Below are 22,541 nucleotides of genomic sequence, written 5' to 3'. Positions count from 1 at the left end.
ATCACAAGACCATTACCTCAAGTCCAGTATAGTTTCAACCCCAGTCACGTGACAAGGGTACCACTGTCACGTGTGACGAGTACGTAACAACACACTATTCAGATGAAACCTCGAAAGAGAACTTTTCATCAAGGAAGACAAGCTTTAGCAATCAACGCGAGCATGTAGAATTCTGATATGGAGAGCACACCATTAAACTTAAGTAAAAGTACAATGTAGAAAAAACGACAAAATTATCACTTTGGAAGAAAGAGTTAACCAATGTAAGAACATGACCTCTGTGGAAGACATCCCCACGATCTGAACAGAGTCGATGTCGTCAAGGAAACGTCGAAAGTTTGCCTCAGAGTTGGTTTGTTCAGTTCTTTTGCTCAGGAACGGTGCAATACAAGGTGGTGAACTCCACGAGAAAGCAGAAACAATCGAACGCGCACAGGATCCTGCAGTAGATTAACATTTGATTACTGATACAGGTGAAATCAGGTGGCAAGTATCATTCACCAAGTTATTGCTTTAAAATGCTATCTCATAAAAGGCAGCATACGTTACTACAGAGAGAACCTGATCCAGTTTGAGAGTCGGAGTCCTACAATTATATTAAGACCGGTCCATTATTACAGACGGGGCTGATAGATGATACCCGTCCGGATAAAGAAGCAACAACAACTTATAGCCATTCCAGTCTAACTGTATTTTGCATGTATTTTCCATTCCAGAAATTCCCCCCTGTTTGGATCTGGCACCAACCTCATTTTCCCAATCTGCCTGTATATTGAAATCGCTCATGATGATCGCAACATTGCCCGCTTGGCAGGTATTTTCCATCTCCCGTTGTCATTTGCAAACCACACCTTTACTATTGTTTGGAGGTCTGCATATAACTCCCATCAGGGTCTTTATTACCTTTCCAGTCTGTTACTTCTACCCACAACGATTCAACACTTTTCGACCCTATGTCACCTATTTCTTATGATTTGATTTCATTTTATTTTACCAACAGAATCACACCACCCCCTCTACCTATCTGCCGGTCCTTAAAATACAACGTGGATCCTTCGACGTTAAGCTCCCAGCTAAAATCTTCTCTCAGCCACGATTCAGTGATGCCCACAACTTCCTACACGCCGATTTGTAACTCTGCTGCAAGTTCATCTACCTGATTCCATATATTGTGCGCTTTCAAGTATAACATCTTTAGTTCTGCATTCACCCTTTTCAATTTTGTCCGCCTTTAACATTGCAGCATCCTGTTGACGGCATTCTTGTCCCATTATGAGCCTCTCTTCACTAAGAGTCTGACTACACACTGGCTTTGTTTCTGAACCAACTCTCTCATCCTCAGCACGATCACTCCGGTTCCAATCCACCGCCAGATCAGCTTAGACCCTCCCGAACAGACATTGTCTAGTATACATTGTCCAATAGTGATATTCACCACTGGACTCATCCTAAAGACTCTATGCATTAATTTTAAACAATTAGGCATTCTCAGCAATATTTATGTAGATCTTCCGATTTCCATAATAATAAATAATTCTAGAATACTCTTTAAACTCCCCGCAATTAAGAAAATAAGTGCCCTCGGCGATGCACGTAACGCAGGTTTGACCAGCTTGAGCTGAAAAAGAAAATTAAAGTTGTAATCAGAATGAAAAGCTTCATTATGCTTGTGACAGACGGGGTTCGTAATGCTGATCAAATCCAATTACACAAACATTCTCTCAATGGCGGGTTTCTCAAACAACCTCTGGGTTGTCTAACCCATCTAAACCAGTCCAGCTCCTGACCTTCACATGAGGTTTAACTACTGAGCCCGGCGGAACCATTTCTGTTGACAGTATGAGGAGCAAAGGCGGCTCACCATGGCTTCGGACGGATGGGGCTTGTCAGCCGGGATTGGCACTCATCACGGAGATGGAAAATTCTGTTCTCAAACCTACGACAAATCCCAGTCCTGGGGAAAGCTTCAGTGGCAAACTACGAAGCAAAGTCCGGAGCAACAGCGAAGGGGCAACAACGTGATCTGCGGGTCCTGTTGCAATGGCTTTGCATATCGGCTTGCGTATCAGGGAGACAACTCGGTCGCATCATCCCTAGTTCACACTGGCCAACGGAGGGAGTCTGTAATAAAGCAAAACAGTAAATAAATAAACAAACAAATAAATGAATGAATGAGTAAATAAATACATACATACATACATAGGTAGATAGATAGATAGATAGATAGATAGATAGATAGATAGATAGATAGATAGATAGATAGATAGATAGATAGATAGATAGATAGATAAATAAATAAAGATAAATATAGACTTAGACAGACTGAAAAATTGATAACCCGATAGATGAATACATCACATCAATATTACGAGAACATGACTTTCAGAGCCATTGAAAGTGTGTCCATGGTAGTGGAATCTGTTCAGTTTTTCGGTGAGTGAAGTAATCCGCGTTGTTTCAGGTGCCTGATGGTCGGAGTGAAGAACTGTTCCTAAACCTGGTCTTGCGTCTCTTTCCGATGGCAGCCGAGATAAAAGAGCATCACCTGGAAGGTGGGCGCTCATGTTTTTGCCTTCTGCTTCCTTGTGACGTCACACGTTGTAGATGTGTCGCTAGTTTCCTGTGTTTTCACCTGTCGGGTGTGTGGGGCTTTTCCTGTGATGGGATGGGACGCATCCACTACCTTGTGCAGGTGTTTCCGTTCTGCGACATTGGTGTTCCCACACCAGGCCTCCATGCAACCGGATCAATACTGCACTCAGTGCGGAGATTTATAGCGCAGTCCAAGCCCAGATTAGCAAACCAAAGGCAAACTTCTCCCTATTCTATAACTCAAAATCAAATTTCAACATGCTTTCATTTTCACAATCTGCCGGCGTGTTGGTTCCACCGCATTTAGGCGGGTCTGCCAAGGTCTGTCACGGGTCAGGTGTCTGAGAACTGGGTGGTTGCTAATGTATTCTGTTACTTAAGAAAGATTCTGGGTCTCAGTCCCTGAGCACGACGTCAGAAGTGGGCACATTATTAGCAGATATTCTAAGGGTTCGAATATGTAAATATTTGGAGAGACAGGGTCTGATTAGGTCTGTGCGTGTTAGGTCGTGCCTCACCAATCTTACAAAGTTTTTCGCGGAGGTAACCAGGAAAAATGATGAAGGTATTGCAGTGGGTCATGTCCGCCTGGACTTTAGAAAAAGCCTTTGTCAATGTCGGGCCTGAGAGGTTGGTCCGGAGTGTTCCGTCATTTGTCACTGTGAATGCGGTAGTAAATTGGATGCAACATTGGCTTACAGCAGGGGTTCCCTTCCTTGTATCCACGGACCCCTCGGTTAATCGTAGGGCCCCACGCTATAAAAATATTGGAAACCCTGTCCTAGAGGCAGAATCCAGAGGGTGGTAGTAGGTAGAGGCCTCTCTAACTGGAGGCCTGTAGTTATTGGTGTACCGCAGGGGTTGCACTGGGTCCATCTTGGGTGTTATATAGATCAACGATCTGACTGACAGTCTGATAAATTCACTCTGCAGATTGGCGAATGACATCAATATTGGATGAGTGGTAGACAGCGAGAGTGGCTGATGGTCTTGAATACAGGTAAGTGTGTGGTGTATCACTTTGGGAGGACAAACCGTGATAGGACTTACACTGTAAAAGGCAGGACATTTAGTGCTGTGGTATTACAGAGGGACCTGGGAAGACTGATCCACAATCCCTCGAAGGTGGCGTCGCAGGCAGATAGGGTTGTAAAGAGAACTATAGGCACATCAGTCTTCAGACATCGAAGCAACGAGTACAAGGGCTGTGATGCTATGCTGAAGTTGTATAAGACGTTGGTAATGACTAATATCGGGTATTGTATGTGTTCTTGTCACCAACCTGCATGAACGATATCAATAATCTTGACGGAGTACATAGAAAAATTAGAAGGATGATGCCGGAACATGAAGAGGGGAGTTGGAGAGAAGGATTGAGTAGGTTAGGAATAGGTTCGCTTTCCCCCAAGCGTTGGAGTGAGAGGGAAGGTTTTTAAGAGATGTTCCAGTTGATGAAGGGTGTAGATAGTGTAGATACAAGCAGACATTTTCCACTGAGGTTTGACTAGAGTAGTGAGCTACGGGTGAAAGGTGAAATACATCCGGGCAATATGCGGCGAGACATCTTCTTGAGGCAGCGAGAGTGTGGAACGGGCTTCCACCGGAAATGGCGGATGCAGGACCGATTTCAACATTGAAGAGGAAATTGGATCCGACATGAATGGGAGGGTTATGGACGGCATGGTCCAGGTGCAGTGTCCACGGGACTAGGGAGAGGATCAGTTCGGCGCTGGAGCCACTGCGGGATGTTCTCCAGCGGGGTAAGGGTACTCCCGTCAGGCTGGGTGTAGCGAGGCATCAATATGGGACCACTGACCATTTCTCTCATAGTTTGCTGTAGACAGAAATAATTACCGCATTTTTGTGCAATTCTAGTCAGTCCGTTCAGCAATGATTTGGCAAAACAACATATTATATTCCAAAAAGCAACTTGGAATTAACTTCTGAATTTGGCGGCTCTTGATTTGGCCTTGAGTAAACTCAGAAACTCCGGTGACTGAGTCTCTGAGCGACCGGCACGATGGCGAAAGAACTTATCTTGTCGGCAGCATCAGGAGAGGAATATGGACAGTTGCCTTTTCGGGTCGAGACACTTTATCTCGACTCTTCATAGAATCCATGGTATACAGATCTTCGAGGAGGGGATCGCTGCGCACAATTAACCATTTTATTCTCATGCACATAGAAAGGGGTTCGACAATTAGTGCCAGGATCCTCCCTGATTTACCATCAATCCGCTTTCCCGGGCACTCAGATATTTGCGCAGCTCTAATCTGAAGCCAGTGCACGCCCGTAAGCTCAGTTACTGATGCTGGTTGATAATGCTGCGTTCTTTCCAATGCGTCTCTCCTTGGACCGTCACTCTGTTCCTGGTGTGCTGTAGCGGAAGTGACGCAATTGGCCTGTTGTAAATGATGTTTTATGAAATGTCAAAGAACCCCCGGCCCCCTGCTTCTCCATGTTTCTTTATCTAAACACGAGAACAGTGTGCTTCAGGAATAGCTCGGTTTAATTATCCCGATGCTTTACTGTGTCCGTGTATTTATGCCCCATTACGCAGTTCATCTCTGTTTAGCAGTTTAATACGCACTTTTTCCCCGAATCAATTTCTTTCTGAAATTCAACTTCGAAGATCATCTAGTGACTCTGTAACATATTTAATATCGTCACTGCTACTTATTTGCATAAAAACCGATGTTGATACAATATTTTCTGTTTTTCTCTGTCTGGTACAGCAGCGGACAATGTCTGTAATGCTGGAGTCATTGGTTTGCATTTCGCGCCGCATACTCGCCAACATCTGTGTTTGCGACTGACTCCGGTAACAGTGCAAACAGTGAGGGTTTGCGCCAGAAATCATTCATGTTGATGTCCAGTAAAAAATAAATCACGGCAAGCAAAGTGACAGTGGGTCACATGAAAGGTGCGTCATCAGAAGGAATTGACAAGTCAGAGACTCCACTCGCAATGAGAGAGTGGAATCAGCGCTGATGAGGTGGACTCACCCACAGGATTACAGACTCCTGTCGTCACCAGCGATGCGCAGATAATGTCCTGTCATTACACGGAGTAGTTTGACAACATCGCATCTGTTGTTGCGATCCCAGCATCGGCTGGGATCACTTGAGGCTTCATGACAGGTGTTGAGTTCAGTTCAATGAAATAAGGCGTGTTATTTCCCCACTGGCATTACGGTTGGTCAGAGCAGAGATATTTTTACTAACTAGCGGTAATTAGCACCAGTCACTGTGCAAGTTGTTTTCATTATTGGCGACCGATTTTTCTATAAAATACGTCATTCTGAGCTTCAGTTACATTGAGGACGGAAACATCCAGACGCGGTGGACTCTGTGCAACGTGTGATCCGTGAAGAGTTTTACCCAGTAGGCGCGAAAGAAATTTGCTCTCCGGGCTTTGTTATAACTGTTTGAGTTCATTTACTGGCTATTTCCAACTATTATGGAATTTAGAAACTGGGAACATTCCGAACAGAACAGCCTTGGATTAACAATGTTTCAAGAGAGGGCTATTTGTTACACAGTCATTGTAATTGTCGGTATCCCGGGTAAGTACATTTCGATTACTCATACGGAAGCAGAGACCTCCCGCCGCAGGCTGCTCACAGCTACTGCTGATGTGATTTTCATCGGTGTTTATTAAAAGATCCCAAAACTGCTGTTCCGTTCCTCTCAACCTCCTGCCTTGTTGTTGTTTTAACCTGGGTAATGCAGACTTATCACTGGAACTGCTTTACCAATTTCTACTAAAAAGAAAATTCTCTTCCCTCTTTCTGAAAGTAAACTCATCTCTTCCACTTCTATTCCTCCAGACACTGTTCAATTAATGGCCGTTCTATTTTCTTTTCTTCGACAATTCCCATTTTTTTCCCGTCACCAAATTCATATCTGTGTTCCTTGGTGTCAGCACCGTTCCCTCTAAGATGCGCGGGTGCGCAGCCTCGCCATAATTGAGACTCCCCCGCGAACGTGGCATTTGTGGACAAGCAGCTGGAATTTCTTTTACACCATGTTAACATCATTTTGAAATTATGCTAAAATCTTTCGAATTCTTTAGTGATATAATAATGAAATACTCTGAATTTAACTGTATTAATGAATATAATCCATAAATGGCTAAACTAACCACATTTACATTGAAACATTTTAGCTTCAGCGTACGTGCATTGTCATTGTTTCAAGTTACAACACTGTCACAAATGGTCACAATGAAGACAGAATGGAAGTCGGTCGCTCACTGTTCAGAAACCACCATCGCCGTCCCGTCAGAACATTTCACTGTTGCATCCTCCCTGTCAATTGTGACTGCCTGACAGTGTTTACGTGTGTTGTGTGTTATGTTTTGTCATCGTTTGACTCAGATATTACAGATTTTAAAAAGTGCCGTGCATTCTTACAACTCTGTAAAAATGTTTTGCACAGAGCAATGGCTTGTCTCCGAATCAGTCAAATGAAATAGAGGGAAGTTTGCTGGGGCGCAAGATTTTGGTTTTAGAATCTGAACTTGCAATCGAATAATAACTAAAGCCTCAGGAATGAAGTGTAGACGCGCACTTCAATTACACTACCCCTCTCCTTGGAGATACCGCGCTTGGAGTTCTGTGAACAGTCTTGGTCGCCCTGTTATAGGAAAGGCAGAAGTCCGCTGAAAAGAGTGCAGACAGTATTCACAGAGATGCTGCAGGGACTCTCGGGTTTGAGTTACAGCGAGAGGTTCGGCCGAGTGGCATTTTATTGCAGGAAGAAATGTAGCTGGATTCCGAGTGACATTTCCTCACATAGAAGTTGTTCTGTGTATTGAACAGCCTGACAAAGGAAATGGGAGCAACAGAGTCGTTGACAATAGTTAAAGTACACATGGACAGTTTGACGAGTCTGATCCAATCACGGACAACGGTATCAGATGGCCACGTCGGTCAGCATGGAGATATTGGGCCGAAGTACCCGTTACTGTGATCTATCATTTTGGACTTTACTCATCGCTGCTGCATCGGTGAACGTGAAGAGATTAATGTGAGCATGCGCTACTGTAAAACGTTTTATGCTGCGGTCACGTGATCAAACAAACAAAGTATCTTTTTACTTCCACGATAATGTCCAGCAGAGATTTAATTTCAAGAGAACAATTGACGGCTGTGTTTCTACAAAAAATACGTTTGAATTTCTTTATTCTTATTTTTGGTCATTTTTGTCTCACTGTAGTTAACCTTGTGGCAATCATCATTCTCAGCCGAGGAAACTGCGGTCTCTCCAAATGTGTCACGCGGTACCTGGTGGCGATGGCTGCGGCGGATCTAATGGTGGTGATTATCGAAGTCCTGTTCTACCAGATGGGTCAAGCAAACGGATTTCATTACGGAGTCCTGGACAACGCTCCGTTCTGCCTTGTCCACTACGTCCTGTGTCACGTGGCCGTTGACTGTTCCGTGTGGTTTACTGTCGCTTTCACTTTCAATCGCTTTGTGGCCATTTGCTCCGCTGAATATAAAACAAAATACTGCATCCCCAAAACTGCGGGTATAGTGATTGGCGCAGTATCTATCGGTTTCTGTTTAAAAAACATACCATTTTATGTCATATATATGGAAGGAACAGCGTTGTTGGTAAAGTGTAACTGGGTCTGTTTCGGTAGGTCCGTACTTCTTATTTCGGGATCGTTTGAGGGGTTTTATTGGGTGGACCGTCTGCTGAATCCGCTACTTCCTTTCTTCCTCATTCTGACCCTCAATGCTCTGACCGTCAGACAGATACTGGCGGCGAGCAGAGTCCGTAGGGGGCTGAAGGGACGGGGAAATTTCGGGAAACAGCGAGATCCGGAGATGGAGAGTAGGAGACAATCCATCATTCTGCTCTTCAGCCTGTCGGCGAGTTTCCTTCTCTGTTGGGCGACAACCACTCTGGCCTTCATTCTCATGAGATGCCTCCACACAAACCTGGAAATGTCTATTCGACTTTTTCAGGCACAGTTTTGGGGTTCTGTGATTCAGAATTTCAGCAGCTGCACAAATACATTTATCTACGGAGTGACCCAGACCAGATTCAGAGAGCAGGTGAAAGCTCTTCTGCTCTCCCCCATTACCTCAGCTTCGAATTTTTTTAGAAGTCTGTACCGCTCAGAAGAACGCGTCAAATAATGTTCCAATATCGGAAGTAATCCCACACTTGATCCACAGGGATGGTAATAAATTAAACTCCCTGAAAACGTTGTTCTCAGTGATTACATTTCTTCCCAGCAGGACTGCATCGCCTTTCATTCAGACTCTCCTTTCCCGTTATTGATTACAGCGTTTGATTACATCCCTCCCGTAGCAATGTATTTTACCTTGCAGGTTAAATCACCCGGATATCTAATATTGAAAACACATATATCCATTCTCGAGGTGTGTATTACCTAAACGTTTGCAGAGTGCTGGACATACAGCGTTCATTCTCTCTCTCTCTCTCTCGATCGGTGTTTTCGCTAAATTGAATGTTCCAGTTTACTGCTATACTGACATATTTCTGCACGGTTATTGCTTTTGTTTTCTGTCTGGCTGAAGCTCTGTAGTTGCAGCATAAATCGAAGCTCACAATATGAATGAGAAATCATTTTGTTCGGCCGAACTTCTCTCCAATTTGACAGCACATCGGGACACATTTCCCATTGGCCTGACAGTATTTCCATACAGTAAATACAGGCTGTCCTTGCTATAGCAGGTTTACAGCACCGGCCCTTCACAGTAATGATATCGAACATGGGGAACGACTAGAAGCAAGTTTAAAGACCTTACGCTTTGTTCCTTACACTCATTCTAAAATGTATACATTCACATTGAGTTCGAGCTATTACTGTCCCGATCATTCAAGCTAATGTCCTGCTTTATATATTTCGGGGTTCTTTGTTTCCTAGGGATGTTGGACTGTGATGGTATTGAACTGTGACCTCTTTGCAGTGTCACGTGTCGCACGCAACTGGGTTGTAAACAATTGCTGTGAATTGACGGCTCCGAGTCTGTATTCGCGGGGATTCAGAAGAATGAGGCGGGATCTGATTGAAACATTTCGAATGTTGCAATGCCTCGATAGAGTGGATTTGGAAAGGCATTTTCCAGTAGTGGGGGAGATTAGGAGGGGAGGACACAGAATTGGGAGACGTCAATTTAGAACACAGATTAAGAGTTTTTCCTTTAGCCACGCACGTTAAATCTGTGAATCGATTGGCACAGTCGGCGGTGCAGGTCAAGACACTGGATGGATTTAAGCTGGAGTGTTACAGTTTCTTAGTTAATGAGGGCGTCAAAGGTTACGGGCGCGAAGGCAGAAAATTAATTATAAATCGACCATAATGTAATGGCGGAGCGGATTCGACTGGCCGAATGGCCTAATTCTTTTCCAAGGGTTTATGGCCTTATTACATTTATTCTGATTCAAAGACACATCAGACCGGTTTCTCAAGCCTTCAACGCCTGTTCTTAGATTTTAAAATGCAAGTTCAAAGTCAGAATCATCTGGCGACTTTCTGTCTGGTTTTCCTGCTGGACTGAATATATTCGTCATCATTCTCCAATTTCAAAAGAGTGCGATACGTCCGGAAATTCAGACGTCTGTCCTTGTCCCACTAACACGTTGGCAGCCTGTATATTAAAATAAGCACGAACAGTACAGATTATCTAATTAAGAGCGTTGAATTAACTATTTTTGACACTACCTACCCAGGATTAACTCAATATAAAGCTGACGTGCTGATTTTGATCTCTGCCCGGTTTGCAGCATTTAAAGACACTTTCGGGAGAAACGTCCCAATCAGCGGAGCGACTTCATATCTCGATCGAGTCCCCGCCATTGAAATTGCTCCTTCGTCTGATTCGGGATTTCTGGAAACATACTGCGCAATCCCAATTGGTGCATCACTGATAAAGCGTTAAGGCAATGAGAAGTCGTTTTTAATCACTGAAACATCAGAATTGTCTCGAAATTCCTGCACATGTCGTGCCTCTTTGTTTCCGTTACTTTTTCCTAGGGAAAGTTACAGAAAGGGTGGGGCTGCCGTATGTTCAGTTCAGTGATCCCCATTTGAATGTTTTAAACTTGATATGCAGCAAAACCTTGAATTCACTTCTACTCGCAGGTACCGGCAGAGTCTGATTACTGATTTAAAATTCAGACCTATTCCTTTGCGTATTTCGTTCCTGACGTGAGTAATCTGTCTCTGACTGACAAAGTCGTGCCCCGTGTTTTCATTGCTTAGGAAAATAATTCTGAAATGCCGAAGCTACTGGAAGATGCTGGGTCTCCCGCTGTGCCTTTTCTGATTCTACCTGCATGATCAGACGGTAAAATCAGCCGGACACAATCGGTTATGGTGCTGTATAACGGCCCAGTGGGGTTAAATGTCTTTTAGTGAAGAAAGCGCATTCAACGTTACACAATTAGAGCAAAGGATCGTTCAGTGGTGATGCAGCCGCGCTCTCTGAGTTTATCCGTAGGTGTAATGTTCGGAATTAGGGAATGTCAGTGCGATTCCAATAAATGTAAACTCATTTTATTACAGTGTTTTCCGAGATTAAAACGGACGGAAGATAAAACCTGAAGAATGTAGAAGAATAATTAAAAGCAATGGAGATCTGATCTCATAACCGGCATTGTGGACAGAGGAAATAAGTTAAATCCAAATTTTCCGGAGTTGCTCGCTCTCCTGCAGTTCCGTTTCCAGCCCCTCGCTCTCCAATGCCATCGGTTAACCCCTTCACACATTTCCCCTATCGTGTGGAGCAGGATCGCTGACACAGTCGGCAACAGCCACAAATATCAGTTGTAAATGAACGGAATAAATTGCTTGTACATGTCAGTCGGCAGTGAGAGCGGTCTCGTTGTTGTTGGTCAGGAACAGGCCGGACGGTAGTTTTACAAACGTGAACCAAATGAAATGTATAACCGCGTGTCACTATGGGACTAACTTCCCAGACAAAGTGAGAGGCGGGACTTTATTCTATTGATTAGTTTAACCGAATTCAAAGTTCCAGCAACGTTCTTAGGCTATGAATGCATTCCCCACGCTCCATGCTGACTGTATGGCGGGAAAGCATTTCCACCATATTTCACGAATACCGCGGTCAATGGCGATTTCTCGATGTTTATATTCCGTGGAGTGAAGGTTTTAGAAGGAAGTTCGTGCAGCTGATGCACTTCTTGTCGAATTACAGGTTCCACACACAGAATTCTGGAGGAACTCAGCAGGCCAGTCAGCATCTATGGGAAAGAGTACAGTCGACGTTCCGGGCCGGGAGCTCTTGCTGGTCTGCTGAGGAATAAGGCATGAAATGGATGTGATAAAACAATGTCATGTGATCACACTGGACGAAATGGAATGCGTTACTCCACCTATTCCTGTAGGGGGCAGTCACGAGTCATTTATTATTATGAAGCTGCCTGGTTTTCATCTTAGATACTATCTTCAGTCGGACTAATGTGTGCCCGGCAATTTTGCTTCAGTAACGTCAATCACAGTGTTAATTTTTATTATTTATGTTGTCTTCTTATCGAGACAATCAAACGATAAACTTGCAACATAATTGCTAAGAGTGTTTGCTATCAGTGATACGGGTGATTTGGCGAGAGGGGTTAGATTATCCTTGGAAGACGGGAGGTTGTGATGGAATCTGCCGGGATGATATAGAAGTTTTGAAGGACAGAGTCAAATGCTAAGAACGTTGGCTTTCAGTTATATGGACGATTTGGAGAGTAGAACTTACAATAAATTATCCTTAGAAGAGAGATGATGTGTGGAGTCTGCCGGGATGATTGAGAATTTGGAAGGCAGAGTCAGAGTGGGTGTAAGGACTGTGGACGGTCGATACCAGAAGAATACAGTCAATGTGTCTCGAAGAATCTGACCGGGAGTCAAAACACATTCCACACAGAGGATGGAGATGCGGGGAAGGGGCTCAATTGCATTCACTCGGACAATTGCGATACATTAGAACGAAGTTGTTAAAAATAATCGCTTCTTAGTAACACGGGGGAACCCTTCAGTGAAGCAGAAGATGCGTAAGCTAATGCAATGGGGCAGTTACTGACTCCCAAAAGCTGTTGGATAATCGGGTTGCCATGGAGATTTTATATCGTGCAATAACGGGGAGAGCGACTCTGCAGAATCAAGCCCTGAAATGTTGCTGCTTCTCCGGACCGGTGAAGGATTCACACTGGACTTCCTCAGATGTCAGTAGCATTTCCAAATTTTTATAATCACTAATGGAGAGCGGGAAAACTTTGGGAGGACATAACCGCGAGATACAGGAAGGTTAATGGGAAATATAGCAGGTGAAATAAAATACTGAAGATCGTGACTCCCGATAATAAAACACGCCTCTTGCGCGACAATCTCACACTGACTACGCGTCTCTCCAAGTAGCTACAGATACTGACCTTCGGAATCTCTCAGCCCCCACAGTCACCACAACTCCTCCTCTAACCTCTTCCAATCACCCAGCGCCTTCCGGACGGGCTGTACCCACATCCCTCCACCAGAGACCGTTCCCACTCAGCTCGCCTGCTCATTAAACACACCTCCCAGTAAACACACGTCTCCTCCAATAACCTGTCCGCATGAGCCCGGTCCTCCTACACAGAAACCCCCCGAGTCCATTCCATCAGCACAGGCCCTTCGCATTGAAATCACCGACACCCACCGCACACGTTTTACACACATCCAAAGAACACACCCCCCCCCCCTCACTGAACCCTCCCTCTGAATCTTCCTCTTCGCCACCAACACCCGGCAATGTCTCTGATCCTCCCCATCAGCTTGTGCCAGTGGGTGTTCCACCCTCAGAATAATGGGCAGGCTGAGAGGACGGACCCGGACCTAGAGCGAGCCCTTCTGTCCGGGAATCTGTCCTCTTGGAGTGACTATTTAATCCTGGCCGAGTCCGCCCACAATACCCTTCAGCATTCACCGCTGGCTATGACCCCATTCGAATGTCAAATTGAGTTTCTGCCCGCTCAGTCTCCTGTTCAGGAATTAGATGTCGGGGTCCCCTCCGCCGAGTAATTTGTTCAAAGGTGTCTCAAGGACAGAGACTCGGAAAGGAAGTTCAGCCGGGCTGCGGGCCAAGGCCAACAGACACAGGCGGCTTGGCTCCTCTTTCAATATTGACAAGCGGGTCTTTGTTCAAGTAAAGATCGTCCACTCAACCTGGAATGGCGGAAACTAGCCCCTCGCTTTATCCGTCTCTCTAAAGTCATGAGGGAAACTGCCCCGGCAACATACACATCACATCTTCCCCGTACTCTAAAAATTCATCCCGCCTTACATGTATGGGGATTTAAACTTTTACGTTGTCCCTACTTGGCCCCGAATCGGAAGCCACACATGCCTCTCCCTCCGCCCCTCACCACCGAGGATCATTTCACTAGTATGGGAGGGATGTGGTCCGGAAGAACCAGGGATATTTTGGATCCTGTCCTTTATTCAGAATTCCAGTGGACATTCCGGGCAGGACTGGGCCGTCAGATGCCGGCCATGGTGGTACGGGATTTGCCGCACCCTCGGGTCGGCGGCAGAGTATTCTCAGCTCTCTGTTTTTCCCTTTGCTGTTTTTGTAATCCTCTGCTTAGTTGCTGCCTGAACTGCAGAGTTCCTCCATCATTGTGTGTGTATGTGCGTCTCTGTATTTCCAGCAACTGCAGAATCTCCTGTGTTTTATATCTGCCTTTGTGGATTGGACTTGGGCATTAGATACACTTTGATAGTGAGTATATTGTTTATGGGAGCCGCTTTCTGCGTTAAAACAGCTCCTGAGTTTTCTATATACAAAAAAAAACTGAGGTTTGGAGATGGAACCGGAGCTTGCAGAAACTTTTAACGGCACCTTGATTACCGATAATGCCCTGCATTAAAAATTTCGCTGGCGCTGAAGCATCGATCACATGCGCAGGCGTCAAGATTGATGGCGTTTGCGAATATCACGCATGCGCGCAGATCACGAAAGGCCTCGGGAGCACGGCTTCTGGATCGGACTCAGTTAAGTGATTATCTCCGGGCGACTGTCCTAAACACCGACTGAGGGACCATTGCTGTGACCTTCCGACACCGCACCCCGCAATCCCGGGACAGTCCTGCTCACCTCCCCGTCTCTCAGCCCCACGATCCGTACACCGACTGTTGAGGGAATGGGACCCGATGGATCTCTCAGACAGAGCTGAGCTCCAGCTATCTAAATACAAGGATTAGGAACTCGGAGAAAGGGAACAAATTCGGGTCTTTTACATAACCAGTTGAGAAAATCACCAGAAACTCAGCATTCGTACACTTTTCCCTAGATGCTGCCTGGCCTGCTGAGTTCCTCCGGCATTTTGTGTGTGTTGCTTGAGCTAACTCCGTTTGTTCTGGACTTTTCTGCCCGTGACGACATGTTTTGACCCATTCTGTCTGGGAAGATAATGACATCAAAAACCTTTGTCCTTGGGCAACAAGTAGCTTTCACATCGCAAATGTGCCAGACTCCAATGAGACAAACTACTGCCATTCCCTTCATATTCATTGGCATTGCCATCACTGAGTTCACCACTGTCAGTCACCTGGGGGAGGGTTCAGGGGGAATCTTTATGTACAATACAGAAACTGATGTGTGTATTGTGGCGATGCAAAAGTTGCTGGAGAATTTACAAGTGGGAAGAAGTGGAGTGATATTTGGAAATCTGTCTTTTTAAAGTGTAATTTAGCAGGCAAACCACATATAGGCAATGTGCAAATCCTTCATTACCCATTACAGGCCTGCTACATAGGTTCTGTGAGAGTGCAGATGAACTCGATCGAACCCAAAGGAGATCCAAGTTCCTACCTCTCCAGATAAAATTCACTGTGCACATGTTGTCACTGGGTGAAAGAATGCACAGTACATGATTTATGTGCACAATGGTCATTAGAAATTTGAGGGGACATTGGTGGGAAGGTGGGGAGTCCTCCAGTGTCCCTGATGCCCTCACCTACAAGATGTGTGTTCAGCTGCAATTTAAGGAGTTGGAGCAAGAAATGGATGAATTCTGGATCATCCAGGAGTTGGAGGGGGTGATAGTTAGGAGGTGAGTTACACCCAAGTTGCAGGACACAGGAAACGGGATGAGAGTCAGGAAGGGGAATGAGGGTAAATAGCCATTGCAGAGTACTCTAGTGCTCATCCCCCAAGAACAACAGGTGGACCACTTTAGAAACTGTTGGGGGGGATTACCTGGCAGAGGAAAGTCAAAGGGGTGATATGGGATTCGATAGTTAGGGGAACAGAACAAGAGGGGACTAATATCCTAGTGGTAATGGTTGCTAGTGGTAGGGTGGGGGGTGAGGGTTAATGTGGTTAAAATAAGTTGTAGGGGGAATGCGAGCCAGAATGACAGAACAGATAGTGGAGAGGGTGAATTGAATTGAATTGACTTTATTACATCGATCCTCCCTATACATTATGTCTCCGTCTAAATTTGCAATGTGTAAAATATAGTCATTTATGATAAATAGTTTGTACATGGGACAGTTAATATAACATACAAATGCAACTGTATCAGCAGGAATTAATCAGTCTGATGGCCTGGTAGAAGATGATGTCCAGGAGCCTGTTGGTCCTTTTGCTGTGGTACTGTTTCCAGGATGGTAGCAGCAGGAACAGTTTGTGGTTGTGGTGGAATTGGTCCCCGATATCCTTTGGGCCCTTTTTACACACCTGTCTCTGTAAATGTCCTGAATAGTGGGAAGTTCACATCTACAGATGTGCTGGGCTGTCCACACCACTCTCTGCAGGTTCCTGCAATTAAGGGAAGTACAGTTCCCATACCAGGCAGTGATGCAGCCAGTCAGGATGCTCTCAATTACATTCCTGTAGAAAGTTCTTAGTATTTGGGACCCCATCCGAAACTTCTTCAGCTGTCTGAGGTGAAAGAGGTACTGTTGTGCTTTTTTCACAACACAGCCGGTACGTACACACTAGGAAATCTGCAGATGCTGGAAATTCAAGCAACACACACAAAATGCTGGTGGAACACAGCAGGCCAGGTAGCATCTATAGGGAGAAGCACTGTCGACGTTTCTGGCCGAGACCCTTCGTCAGGGCACCATGTGAGATCCTCGGTGGTGTTTATACCAAGGAACTTAAAGCTCTTCACCTTCTTAACCACAGATTGATTAATGTTAATAGGGGTTAGCCTGTCTCCATTCCTCCTGTAGTCCACAATCAGCTCCTTTGTTTTTATGATAATGTGGGAGAGTTTGTTTTCTTGACACCAGTAGGATGTTGTTCAGACCTCAGACAGAGTCAGCAATCAAATGGTTGAGCATGGTGCGATGAATGTGCTGAGCTGTGTATATCACAATGCAAGAAGCATCGGAGGAAAGCCAGATGAGCTCAGGACAGGGAATTATGATATTGTAGCCATTATTGGGACTTGTTTACACCCAACAGTCTGAGGGATTTAGAGGAACAAATTTGTAACGAGATTGTAGACCATGTCAATAAACTTAGGTTTATTCAGTAAGTGATTTTAACTTTACATACATTGACTGGGACTCCCATACTGTAAAAGGACTAGATGGGGTAAAGTTTGTCAAATGTGCCTTTAATCAGTATGTAAAATTCCCGACGTAGAAGTGTGCAATAAGCTGTTAGGAAATGATCCAAGGCTGGTGACAGAATTTAGTGATCATAGTGCCATGAGATTCAAAGGAAATATGGAAAAAGAAAGGTCTGGACCATGGGTTGAGATTCTATATTGGAGAAAGGTCAATTTTGATGGTATCAGAAAGGATCTAACAAGTGCGGCTTGGGACAGGCTGTTTCCTGGCAATGGAGTACTTGTAAGTGGGAGGCCTTCAGAAGTGAAATTTTGAGGGTGTGGAGTTTGTATGTGCCTGCCAAAATAAAAGTTGAGAGATAACTGGTGCAGGGAACTTTGGTTTTCAAGAGATATCGAGGCCCCGGATATTTTGTTCCTCTAAATACCTCAGACTGTTGGGAGCTACCAAGACCCATTAATGACTACAATATCAGGATTCCACACACTGAGCTCATCTGAGTTTTTTTAGTTGTCTGCTGTTGGTTTCAAAAAGTTTTTGCTCTATTATGTGCCGTCTCTCTGGCTTTATGTTGGCTTTGGCTTCTCATTTTAGCCACGGTTGTGTCCTCCTGTCTTTCTAATATTTCCACTTCTGTGGAATCACTCAGCTCCCGAATTGCTCCCAGAAATTCCAGCCATTGTTGCTCCGTTGTCACTCCTATCTTTCCCTTCCAAACAAGTTTGGCCAGCTTCTCTGTCATAGAAACATGGAGAAGTTCAGTACGGAAATGGGCTATTTGGCCCATCTAGTAAATGCTGAAAAAACATTTAAGCTGTCTAATGCAACTACCTGCACTGTGACCATCACACTCCATACCCGTACCATCCAGGCTCCCATCCAAACTTCCTTTAAGTGGTGAAACCAAGCTCATATTCACTTGTGCTGGCATCTCATTCCACACTCTCACAGCCATCACAGTGAAGAGCTTTTCCAAATGTTCCCATTAAATTTTCACCTTCCCCACTTACCCATGACCTCTGGTTGTGGTCCCACCCAACCTCAGTGGAAAAAGCTGCTTGCATTTACCCTATCTATACCCTCATAATTTTATATACTTCTAACAAATCCTCAATCCAATGTATAATTTCCTTGTTTATGTTTAGAGCCTTTTTTAGGTGTATAAATTGATGAGGGGCATTGTGTGTGTGGATAGCCAGAGGTTTTTCCCAGGGTTGAAATGGCTAACACGAGGGGGCATAGTTTTAAGGTGCTTGGAAATAGATACTGTGGGATGTCAGGGGTAAGATTTTTACACAGAGAGTGGTGCGTGCGTGGAATGCACTGCCAGCAGCGGTGGTCCAGACAGATACAATGGGGTCTTTTAACAGCCTCTTAGATAGGTACATGGAGCTTAGAAAAACAGAGGGCTGTGTGCTAGGGAAATTCTAGGCAGTTACTAGAGTAGGTTACATGGTTGGCACAACATTTTAGGCTGAATGGTCTGGAATATGCTGTAGATTTATATCTATTTTGAACAGTGAATTAACTACTCTTCTTTAATCTGTATAGGGTCCACGATTTAAATGCCGCTTTTCCACACTCCCATAGACTCTTTGCCATCTCCTGAGTAAACAGAGATGGAAAAATATTTAAGATTTAAGATCTCCACCATCTGCTTTGGTTCCACATGTGGATTGCCATTCCGGTTTTCCAGAGGACCACCTTTGTGCATTGAAATCTTTTTGCTCTTAATCTATCTCTAGAATCTCAGAGAATTATCCTTCATCTTTTCTGTGAGGGCAACCTCATGCCTTCTTTTAGCCATACTGGTTTATTTCCTATGTGTTCTCTTGCATTTCTTATACTCCATAAGATTCTGCCTGCCTACAAGTATCTGGGAGTACAGTTAGACGAGAAGCTAGACTGGACTGCCAACACAGATGCCTTGTGCAGGAAGGCACAGAGTCGACTGTACTTCCTAAGAAGGTTGGCGACATTCAATGTCTGTAGTGAGATGCTGAAGATGTTCTATAGGTCAGTTGTGGAGAGCGCCCTCTTCTTTGTGGTGGCGTGTTGGGGAGGAAGCATTAAGAAGAGGGACGCCTCACGTCTTAATAAGCTGGTAAGGAAGGCGGGCTCTGTCGTGGGCAAAGTACTGGAGAGTTTAACATCGGTAGCTGAGCGAAGGGCGCTGAGTAGGCTACGGTCAATTATGGATAACTCTGAACATCCTCTACATAGCACCATCCAGAGACAGAGAAGCAGTTTCAGCGACAGGTTACTATCGATACAATGCTCCTCAGACAGGATGAAGAGGTCAATACTCCCCAATGCCATTAGGCTTTACAATTCTACCGCCAGGACTTAAGAACTTTTTAAAAGCTATTATTAATGCTTTTTGAGATAGTGATTTAGATGCATATCATATTTTTTTACTGAGTTAAGTATTGTATGTAATTAGTTTTGCTACAACAAGTGTATGGGACATTGGAAAAAAAGTTGAATTTCCCCATGGGGATGAATAAAGTATCTATCTATCTATCTATACCTTTGCCATAAAGCAGCCTGTCCCAAGCAGCCAGATCCTAGTATCATAATTCCAGGCGTTGATCCATGCCCTGAACACATCCACCTTTCCTACGCTGCTCCTTGTATTGAAATATTCAGGGCTCAGCATATTCACTGCATCATGCTCAACTTTTTCATTCCTGACTTTGAGGACTGAACAACAACTATCTGCACAAACATTCCACTCTCTGTTCAGTTATTCAGGCTCCCATTCCCCCTGCAACTTTCGTTTACCCACCCCCCCCCTTACCCCCACCTCCCAGCATGCAGCTCTATCACCCCTTTGGCTTTCCTCTCCCAGATCAAAACAAAAGGAGACGCATATCAGGTACAGGCGGATAGGAACAAATGGGGTACTTATGAAATACAGGAAATTCAAGTGAACACTTATGAATGAAATAAAAGAAGGCATGAGGTTGCCCCAGCAGACAAGGTGAAGGAGAATCCTCAGGGAATCTGCAGATATGTTAAGAGTAAAAAAAGATTACATGGGAAAAAATTAATCCTCTGCAAGATCAGAATGGTAATCCACATGAGGAAACAAAATAGATGGGGAGGTCAAGGCAGTGGATGTTCTCTACATGGACTTTAGCAAGGCACTTGACAAACTCTCATAAGGGAGTTTGGTCACGAAGGTTCAGTCATTCAGTATTCAAGGTGAGATAGTAAATTGGTGATCAAACCTTGGCAACTCAAGTAATCTCACTTGAAATGTTGTCCTACACCCATTAATGTATTTTGTAAATCTTTTTACAGGTTAAAAATGAGAAGGAATTTGTCTCCAGGGATCTCAAACTTGGCATGCCAGTTTTGCTGTCTCTGTCTAGATGTTTAAAAAGTGGAGCAAGTAATTCAATCGACCATCCTTCCTGCTCACACTGTGGGGAGGGATTCACTCGTGCATTTGACCAACTGGCACGCCCGTCATTTTACACAGGAGAAAGGCCGTTCACCTGCTCAGACAGTGGGAATGGATTCACTCGGTCATCTCAACTGAAGGTAAGTTCACACTGGGCAAGGCCATTCACCTGTTCTGTGTGTGAGAAAGGATTCAGTCAGTCTTCCCACCTGTGGACACAACAGTCAGTTCACACCGGGCAGAGGCTGTCATCTGCTGAATTTCTGGGAAATAATGCAGTCATTCATCTGACCTAATGGCACACCAGTGAGTTCACACTGGGGAAAAGCCGTTCACTTGCTCAGTCTGTGGGAAGTTATTCACTCATTCATCTCACCTACAGAGTCACCAGTGAGTTCACACTGGGGAGAAGCCATTCACATGTTCAGTCTGTTGGAAGGGATTCACACAGTCATCCACACTACAGAGTCATCAGCGAGTTCACACTGGAGAGAGGCCTTCACCTGCTCAGAGGGTGGGAAGGGATTCACTCGGTCATCCCAATTACTGGCATACCAGTTAGTTCACACTGGGGAAAAGCAGTTCACCTGCTCAGAATGTGGGAAAGGATTCACTGTGTCATCCACCCTACAGATACACCAGTGAGTTCACACTGGAGAGAGGCCATTCACCTGCTCAGAATGTGGGACGAGATTCACCCATTCATCCACCCTACAGAGTCATCAGCAAGTTCACACTGCGGAGAAGCCATTCACCTGCTCAGAATGTGGGAAGGGATTCTCACTGGCATCTCACCTACAGAGACACCAATCAGTTCACACTGGGGAGAGGCCATTCCTCTGCTCAGACTGTGGGAAGACATTCACTCAGTCATCTCATCTACAGAGACATCAGCAAGTTTACACTGGAGAGAGGCCATTCACCTGCTCAGAATGTGGGAAAGGATTCACTCAGTCATCCCAACTACTGGCACACCAGTCAGTTCACACTGGGGAGTGGCCGTTGTTACGATTCCCTAGGTTTTGTTTGCTGTAGACTATCATTTTAAGAGAGAGAGACAGAGAGAGATTAAGAGGGCAAATCAGTCTGACTTGCAGCTTGTTTGCATCGCTCGCCATTTGTTTAGTTTTAATCGAGGACACAGACACTCAGGGTCAGACGGAGACGAAGGAGGAAAAATAGGATCGAAACCAGGGAACTAGTTGCCAAGGGTCACTGATTGCAACTTTCCTATGCCCATAAGGGTGGGTTAATTATCGATCAGCATACATCGAATGTGTGGATGTCACCTCGTTTGATCCATAGGAGTGGATCTGATTTGGGGTATCCTGTGAAGACCACTGATGTGTTAACCCTTGCCTGCGTGTGGTGGGGTAATTCATTTGAAGACAATATCCTTTGTGACAAGTCACTTTCGGTGATAATTCGTATGTGGATTTGGAATGAAAACAGATAAAATCTACAGCAACTGTTTTCTCGTTTTACCACCATCAAACCTGTGCAATTCAAAATAATTGCCTTCTCTCAACATTTACGCTGGATTACAAATATCTCTCACATCACCTATTCCATGGTTGAACTGAACTTTTATACTTTGCCATCTCAAGACTCCAAGCCTTGTTTCTCGCGAGCTCAATTGTTTTGGAGTTATATTTACACACACATATATATATATATATACACATAACAATATATCTTTTGTTTATCTTGCTTGTTACTATATTATAAGTAGATTCTAATAAAGATAGTTTTAACTTCAAAAAACAGACTCCAGGTTTTATGATTCATAAGAAAATTGGGCCTGTGTCCGAGATATTAACAGCTTTGGGAGCATTGTCATTAATTATTGACTTCATTGAGGAAGTCCCTTTGATTAATTTGTGTGTGGAAAATCAGCAGCAATGGATGTTGATAGATGTCAGGAAGCACCAACCTCTGAGGCATTAGAGGACGCCAGAAGGATTGAGTTGTTGAGTCTTACTAGAAG

At 44.6% G+C, this 22,541-nt stretch overlaps 1 protein-coding gene across 1 annotated transcript in view; it reads left to right on the top strand.

Annotated features, from left to right (window-relative positions):
- Positions 1-21,747, top strand: part of LOC140720664 (uncharacterized) — a 35,668-nt gene extending 13,921 nt beyond the window's left edge. Inside the window, 1 exon segment of the mRNA XM_073035516.1 lies at positions 21,113-21,747. Within this exon segment, the coding sequence (XP_072891617.1) occupies positions 21,113-21,589 (477 nt within the window). The 3' untranslated portion in view covers positions 21,590-21,747.
- Positions 21,748-22,541: the final 794 nt, after the last annotated feature.

This window comes from Hemitrygon akajei, unplaced genomic scaffold, assembly GCF_048418815.1.
Source record: "Hemitrygon akajei unplaced genomic scaffold, sHemAka1.3 Scf000045, whole genome shotgun sequence".
Classification (NCBI taxonomy): domain Eukaryota; kingdom Metazoa; phylum Chordata; class Chondrichthyes; order Myliobatiformes; family Dasyatidae; genus Hemitrygon; species Hemitrygon akajei.
This window is presented reverse-complemented; position numbering and strand designations above follow the sequence as displayed.